Below are 8,301 nucleotides of genomic sequence, written 5' to 3' on the forward strand. Positions count from 1 at the left end.
CCCTTTTAACCAAACCCCGTTCCTCTGGGTCCACTAGACAAATCCCTCCTTTTGGGTCCAAATCCCCTAGTCCTAGGGAAAGGGACTGCAGCCCTTTTTCTACCACCAGCTCCCTGGCTTTATAGAAGCCTCACCTGTTCCAGCACCTGTGAGCTTCCTCTTAGTAGGGCTTTTCTCTCAGCCTGAATGTCCCCCAGTTTGCAGCCTAATTGGCCCATATGACCTCTGTTAACCCCTTCAGAATGGTTGGGGGGGGCACACCCCTCACAATCTGTCATGTCCAATCTTTGTATTCCCATGCATACTTGATTTACAAGCAAACCCCCTCAGTTCAAAAAAGTTGCATACATTGAGCCTGAAGAGGGCGCTTTGAGCTTTTCCTTAGGAAAACTCTTCCTGGTGAACAGGTACAGTTACACAGCTATGATGGTAAGGAGAAAACTAGTTTGTAAGCAAAATTGATTATGCAGGTAACAGTAAAGAAATTGCTTCTTTTCTTCACACCTATCCTGCATCTTTTTAATTCTGTTTTGTCCCTTCTTCCCTCACACATCCCTGGTAGAGTTTTCCCCTTCTACTTTTTGTTAATATGACAAAAGTTTCTTTGCTTCAGCTCAGGTAACCCCTAGTTTGTCTGTCTGCTTGAACACAAAGGGATCATGATTAAGCTTAATCTGATTCTGTGCATGAACTCAGCATTTTTTCCCCTCACGCTTTTTTCCTACCCATTCCATTTTCACCAGGGCCCTGTGTTTTGGATCATAGCAATATCCATGTGAATTACAGATCTTATGTTACACCAGTCAGTTTTGGCTTTCATTAGTAGCCCAAGCAAGTGAGAAAAATGCAGTTAAGACCGAAAGACTTAAGCAGCCCAACGTGGTTTCATTGGAAGAACAACCAGCCCTTCTCTTGCCCCACTCTCAAATAAGACTGCAAATTGCAGTCAGTCATTTATAGGTCTCAAATATGAGAAGGTTGCAAGACTCAACTTCAGGGGGTAAGGAAGGGGAAGAGCGGCTTCTGTTAGAAGTCGGACACTTTTTTTAAATACTTCAGGCAATACTACTCTACACAAACAGCACCTTACATCTGCAATCCTGATTCTATCGTGTTCACCATACATAGGAAAAGGCCCTCATTTTTCAGTCCCTGAATCACTGTTCCCCCTCCCTTATGCATTACAAGTATGAAGTCTTATCTACATTTCCCAGACTGAGCATCTGACTGAACCCAGGTCAGATAGGTCGGCAGCAGAACTGGGAGTTCAATGCCTAGTTCCTGGATCCACGCCCATGCTCCATTCACAAAGTTACTAACTGGTCATTGCCAATCTGCTCCCCTCAATTTATGAGCAGAGGGAAGTCAATGAGGGTAGCAATTGGCCAGGAGAGACATACATCTAGGGGTTTGGTGCCTCCTCCTGTCACTTTATTGAGTGTCTCAGGCACACCGATGGAGTTTATACTCTACTCCACTGTGTGATAGGGAACAAACAGATGCACTGATTTGTTCAAGGTCACAAGTCCACAGCAGAACCAGGAATTCAGCCCACATTTTGTGATCTAAGCCCAGATCCTGAACCCAGCTCCATTCTTCTTCTCATGCTTTGCCCCTCAGACACCACTATCAAAGGCTGGGGGTCGGGGGAAGACAGGCTGCAATAGCTGCATCTCTCCAGTATCAGTAACTGAGCCCCCTTGGTTATTTCCTCACAATGATTACCAGCCAACACTGCTGCTTGCAACATCTCCTTGTATGCTGCACAATCCAACCAGGCCAACCTCTTGCAGAGAGTGTGTATGGAAGAACAACATGCAGTCATCATTAGTGGTCCCAGGGTGTAGCAGAGACAGGAAGCCCCCAGGTCAGTGTCTTGGGTCTTTGTTGAAGCCCCTTTCCCCAAAGATCTGAATGACTTCCCCCACTGAAGGTCTGGTGGCCCTTAGCCCTGCCTGCTCCAAAAGGAGCTAAACTTATTACCCTCGATAAGGTGAATAAGAGGGAATTCTCTCAAGTTTAAAATGTTCAGTTCCTAGCCTCTGCTTTGTGCTTTACTCTTTCCCTCCCATTCCTGAATAAGGAACCATCTGGCCCCATAGAGTAGAATTGGTTTCAAAACCAGCATGTCATGTCAAGGGCCCCCAGCACAAGCTAACTGGCAGCGTTTTCCTTCTAGATTAGAAGAGTGTAACTGTTATTACCTGTCAAAAGCAGTGTTCTGTTTTTATTTGTTTTACTGTAGCGTTTGTAAGCCCCAGCCCAGATCAGGACATCTTTGCGCTAGACATTTCACATCTAACTTTGGTTTTAAAAACAATACTCTCCTTCTTTAGCAGGAAATCTTTGCAAAATGTTTTTATCTCCATAAGCCAGTAATAGTATTCCATGCAGCCGTAGAAATTATTATTACCACACAAACCTAAGGTTTTGCTCTACAAATGATCAACTTAAAATTAACATTGTTGTCAGTGGAAGAGCAGGTGACTTACCAGACAAAACCAAATGAAGGCTTTTAAAAAGGGATTTGTTAAATAATCATTTATTTAAAAAACACTTTAAAAATACAAAAAATAAATATCTGCTTGCTTGTCTGGCATTTTAGATGGCTAAAAGATTCACTAAACTCAGTTCACTTTCACCTAACACACTGTCTCTTTTCAAGCTACACTCTTTATTTGTAGCTTTCATCCTCACTGAAAAGCTATACAGATCATCTTCTGCAATACCATCAAAGAAAAAATCCTCATTAAAGATGGGGTTTCTGCTTCTTTTTATAACAGTGCTTCTCTGCTTCTGAATTTTCCCTGGCACAAGGGAGAAGGTGATGCAGCAGTTTATACTTTTAGGCTCCACAGATGCATCATATAAACCCTCTGCACTGATCAGACGGAGTCTCAGCCTTCTGTTGTCTGAACAATACTCAGCTGACAGTCTCAACAATCCTCCTCTGTCCAGTAGCACTGTGCTCTCCCCAACAAGCCTCTCGCGGCCACAGGTAAGGTCCAGTGGGAAAATAGCAGAATGTGACAGGTTAAAGCTCCGCATACGGAAGGACTCAACTAGCCCCTCTGAAGACCTCCTGGTGGCATTGGGGCTGTTATCATTGGAGCTGCTCTCATCTGTTGATAAGGAGTTGTTCCTTACCATGCTGGATTTGTTCCTTGCTCTCAGTGCCCTGCCAAGCAGCCCCTCTTGGCTCCGAGCTTTGAACAATGAGCAGGATCTGGGAGGAGATCTACTCAGCAGTGGGGAGCTGAAAGGAGACGAGTCAGTCGAAGAGGTAGTATCACTGTCCCCAGCGCCTTGCCTGTGCAGGAGTGGATGCTTACAAGGCACTCTGGCAGAGGCAGAGCTAATGGCAATGGGGCTGGAAGCTGCCCCTCTGCCACTGTAGGTATTGGATCTGGATCGAGGCAGCATCAAGCTGGATAGAGAGCTGCTGCATGGGTCATTGTGGAAGATGGACTCTTTCCTCCTGGTGTGGGGACTCTCCCGCAAGGTGCAGAAGCCATAGGAGGTCTGGGCTTTGGGGAAGTGGGGCAGGGACAGAGCTGCCTGTGACTGTGGGTCTGAGTTGGAGCAGTCCTCCTCCAGGGCTGAAACCTCCTCAGCGCTTTCTATCTGGATGAGATGTGGCAAGAATGGGCTGGGGCCACAATCTGCCGTGCCAGGAAGATGTAGACTGGGCTCTGCCAGGCAGCGGTCGTGCGGAGAGGAAATGGTCAGTCTGGGTGGGATGCAGAACTCTGGGATCCTGTCTGGGGTTAAAATGTTGGGAAAAGTAGCTGCCCCTACCCGGGCTTTCTCTGGCACCATTTGACCAGGCTGCAGCCCCAGGAAGGAAGGACTCAGTGAGTTGCTGTTTCCAGGTGATGCTTTCATCTTCTCCAGGAACCACATCACTACAGCTGGATACAGAGAGGGAAAGGTCCCTGCAGCAGAGCTCAAGTTTGCCTGCAAACAGAAGCAGAAGCACATAAACATCTTCTAAGCAAAGCCCTGCGTCCATGTTGAGTCCCTTTCTATCCTGCTGCACCACTAACAACCTAGTGGGATAAGATCAAGTTCACCTATCATAGCAACATCTGTCCCCTCCCCAGCCTCTTATGGCAAAGGATAAAACTAACAGGTTACTACAGAATTTAAACAGTGTCCTAAAGAAGTTAATCTAAGAACTGATAGCATTTAACTAAGATTTATATCCATGCTCTACAGAAATTTCTCTCCATTAAATTCCATAAGGCTTCTCCATAAGTCAAGCTCACCCATACCTTTGCACGTTTAAGCCACTTGTTATTTCAGACAATTCAGTAAAAGCCCATTCATCAGTCTCAGTTTAGCACAGCCCCTTCTTCCTGCTGCTCTGGAGAGCTCACTTCAATAGTGGGTAGAAAAAGAGCCAGGCTCTGCTTTTATAAGCAAGCCAGGCAGCCTCATGCCCAATCATACACTGAAGGGGGGTGGGGGCGTGGAAAGGGGAGATGCAACCAGCTCCTCCCTTTGACGAATTTCCAAGCTGCTAAGAGGCTCCACGCAGTCCAAGCTGAGCTCCCAGCAAAGCTCATGCTGTCCTCTGGCTTGTTTTCCCTGTTTCTCAAGTGCTAACAGCTGCTGCTACTGGGGGCGGGTGTACCTGGATCAAAGAAAAGGAAGGAGACATCCTACACTGCTCACCCCCCAGATTGCCAGGGCTGGTGGAGAAACTGGTGTGTACACACACACACACACACACACACACACACACACCCCTTCAGATTCACTCAGGAACCAGATACTCTCTGCACCAAGTACACAGACCTAATGCATGATGCAAGAGGTCTGTGCATACAGCAGAAGGAGCCAAATTCATCCCTGGGGTAAAAACTTCCATTGGCTTCAGTGATGTGGCTCGTTGTGCCACAGGGGAAGAAAGCTTTGTGTGAGATAGTTCTTACCAGCTGGCAAGAGCTGAACTTTCATCACATTTTAGTGCATCAAGCTGTGCCAATCCCAGTAGATTCCCTTCTCCCGGGCATCACGGAACCATTGTCCTGGGTTGGGTCCATTCAGGGCTGGCTCCCGTCACCAGCACAGCAAGCAGGTGCTTGGGGCGGCCAACAGGAAGGGGAGGCACGTCCAGATCTTCGGCGGCAATTCAGCAGTGGGTCCCTCAATCCCTCTCGGAGGGAAGGACCTGCCACCGAAGAATGAAGCGACGGCGATACAGCTGCCGCCGAAGTGCCGCCGATCGCAGCTTTCCCCGCCCTGCTGCTCGGGGCTGCAAAAACGCTGGAGCCGGCACTGGGTCCATTCATACTATTTCACAGTGAAGGGAGTTTGAATTCACCTAAATGCTCAGAACCACTGCATTTTGCAGCTGAATCCATAAGATGCATAAGCCTATATCCCTCCCCATTATCCCCCTGCTCCAATTACCTCTTGTTTTATTGTAATGTCTATTTACACCATAAGCTGTTTCAAAATAAAATATCCAAAAACAAACAGTAACAAGTCACCTCCATGCTTCTGTTTATCTAGAAATTTTGGCACCTTTCCTGGATTTGAGCAGCAGAGAACATGGATTTGTATTTCCTGGACACAGTGATAATTTAGAGTAACTTCAGATGGTTAACCCTTGCATTTCTGTGTAAGTCAATGCATATAGTTATATATTACCACTACCCCTCATATCTTTATCTACGGAGAAACACAGATGAGTGTGTATTCTGGAGGAAGATGTAATCAAAAAGTGTTGGTATCAGGTCTGTACTATGGGTGCAAGTGAATACAGGTGCAGGGATACAAAGCAAGTGAAATCTGAGAGGAAGCAAGTTTTATTCAGACTCTGGGTTTGTGCAGTTTAGGAAAAGAGAAAGAATTAGACCAGGGACAGACACCGCATTGGCTAACCCTGACCTAGCCTCAAATTCTCTTCAAGTACAGATCCAGGTTAACCCCTTTTACCTTTGGCTAGCTAGTAGAGTTCACTGCTTAAATCCCTGCTAGGATGAGCCTCAGTCAGCTTAATTCAGGTGCAAGCAGCTCACCTGGGCCTTTGCTGGGAGGACTCTGGGGATAGTGTCAGAGAAGAACAGAGTTCTCACTCTCAGGTTGGGTGCAGCAAGTCAGATACTTTATTATCTCTAGCAATTGCATGGAGGGAGAGAGCAGAACAGGTCGCTCTACAGGTAAACAATTACAGCAAGCATTGATACCTTTTGTTACATACAATAATGGATGACAGCTGCATTTTGTTTATATGCATGTCCTCCTGATATCTTATTGTCCTCAACAACTTAGACTATAGTCTACATTCCATACTTATCTAACACAAGGTCACAACAACTTGTCATACAGTTCTTTCCTACTTGCCTCACACAAGCCTCATTTCTACAAAGCTCACATTATTAGGGTTACAGCTAGCCTGACTCTTGCTCACACAAGGGGACTGTTTAAATATGAAATCCCCTTCAAATCCCTGTCAGTTCTTTCTCTACTTCCATAATAGCTAATGCCAACCTTTTCTCTTAATCTACCCTTTTTTTTTTTCCCCAAAGGATTCAGCAGCCCAGAACTAAAGAAGTGGAGGCTGCAAAAGCCCTTAGCACACTTTCATTCCGGAAGACAACACTGGACGTTCCTGATACAGCTAAGGGAAAATAAGTTGGAAGGGAGGGAGGGGGAGGAAGTTCTCATGATTTTTAAACACATCATAAAACAGCAAAAGATCAAGCCAATTCATTCTACTTTGCTAGTGATCTTTAAGCAAGACACCTTCTGTGACCCTTAAAGCTTCAGGACAGATGACCCTTTTCAGACACTGTATTGAGTTATGTGGAACTATGGCTACATGAATTCCTGCAATATTTCCGATAGTAATCTCTCTTGTGATGAAAGACAATGTGAGCTGGGGAGGTTGCCAAGAAACTAGCCAAATATTTAATTGAATCTGTAAGCCACCAATTAGAGGGATACAAGAAAGTAGTTTGTCTCAAATTTTGTTTTATCCTCTGACAAACAAGCTTCCTGTTCACTTAGGCCCAGATCCACAAAAGTATTTTGGCTCCAAACTTCCATAAGTGAAATAAGTGAATCTAATTCCTGGTATCTTCATTAGAGCTTGACATGCTTAGAGAAACAAGTCAAATCAGTGCCCGTGGGGAAAAAATATTTTCAATCTAATGAGAGATTCAGCCCCAAAACACACAAATACTGAGTGTGATGCTCCACCACTTATGTCTGTTTTTACACTAGTTTACCTTTGTTTCTTAAATGGAGTTATACAGGAATTACCACAGAGAAAGCAAGAGGAAAATGAGGCCTGGTTGAGCACAGGATTTCAGTTATTTGTGGTTGAGTGGGGGAGGAGGGGCTAATGCAAACATCCATAGAAAGATTGAGTAAGGCATGTCCTTGACATCTCTTGGCTTATGGACATTCATTTTAGAATCCCTGAAAAGGGAACACCACAAGTTGGGAGCACCCCTTTGTCTCAGCTCCAGGACAAAGAGGATAAAGTTTAGGTTGCCTGTTTCCTGGGACAAAAGAACACTTTCTTTTCCTGGTCTAAAAAGGGGTGGGGGGAGAACCCACCTCTCTTTAGTTCTTTAATTTTTTTTACTTCTTGTTTCCCCTTGGCCAGAATAAAAAAGGGCCAAGTCCCTAGGACACTGGTGGGTGCTAGTTAACTGTTAAGAACTAATGTAAGATAAAGTTCCTTCAGATTGGTGGGTGTGCCAAAAGAATGAGATTGTACCCATTTTAATTGGGATACCCCTGTGGAAAGAGAAATAGGACGATAAATCTGCAAAACATGCCAAAACTTTCTGAAAAATCAATTACTTTTCTTTTAGCAAACTCACCCACTTGAAACTGACCTGCTACTTGAGAAAGCTGAAATCAAATACAGACCCTTAGAAAAAGGGGTAGCTTGACTCTTCCACTTATAAAGAAACACAACCGACACAGGTGGGGCAGATTTGCTCAAAGCCTGTAAACTACTTTAAGAATTCAGAGCTGCTTAGGATACTCTGCTGGACTATTCACACAAGTTTGTTTTCTTTAGCTAGGTATGGGGAAGAATTTAGTTAAGATTGTACAGCTGAGAGGTTAGATTAGTATCATAGACTAAGCATAGATGAGAAACAATGACCCCACAGCTGCTCTTTAATTACAGTTAGAAATAAAGCTATGTTTGTTTTTCAGTTTTGTTACTTTGGGTGTTTTCCTTCAAGGGGTGGGGGAGAACTTTATCTCTTGATCTAGATGCTCTCCACTGTGGCTGAGTAACCTAAGAAAAGAGATGAGTTTTTCAGTGAC

The 8,301-nt window shown here is 44.9% G+C and overlaps 1 protein-coding gene across 4 annotated transcripts; it reads right to left on the reverse strand.

The window, feature by feature from the left end:
- Nucleotides 1-2,526: 2,526 nt before the first annotated feature.
- Nucleotides 2,527-7,943, reverse strand: LOC120373587 (C2 calcium-dependent domain-containing protein 4C-like). Of its 4 annotated transcripts, none has more exons than XM_039492221.1 (2): nt 7,860-7,943; nt 2,527-3,957 (listed from the first exon to the last, which is right to left on the reverse strand). In XM_039492221.1, exon 2 carries the CDS (start codon nt 3,901-3,903, stop codon nt 2,602-2,604), a length of 1,302 nt encoding a protein of 433 aa, XP_039348155.1. In that variant the 5' UTR covers nt 3,904-3,957; nt 7,860-7,943; the 3' UTR covers nt 2,527-2,601. The 4 variants fall into 4 exon arrangements, with proteins under 4 accessions (XP_039348155.1, XP_039348154.1, XP_039348157.1 ...); XM_039492220.1 differs by having other exon boundaries at nt 7,845-7,924; XM_039492223.1 differs by lacking the exon at nt 7,860-7,943 and adding an exon at nt 4,938-5,023.
- Nucleotides 7,944-8,301: the final 358 nt, after the last annotated feature.

The sequence above is a fragment of the Mauremys reevesii genome, linkage group 10 (genome assembly GCF_016161935.1).
Source record: "Mauremys reevesii isolate NIE-2019 linkage group 10, ASM1616193v1, whole genome shotgun sequence".
NCBI lineage: Eukaryota > Metazoa > Chordata > Testudines > Geoemydidae > Mauremys > Mauremys reevesii.

Excerpts from the sequence above, each read along its gene's own strand:
- LOC120373587 (XM_039492221.1), bottom strand. The coding sequence starts at position 3,903 with ATGTGGTTCCTGGAGAAGATGAAAGCATCACCTGGAAACAGCAACTCA.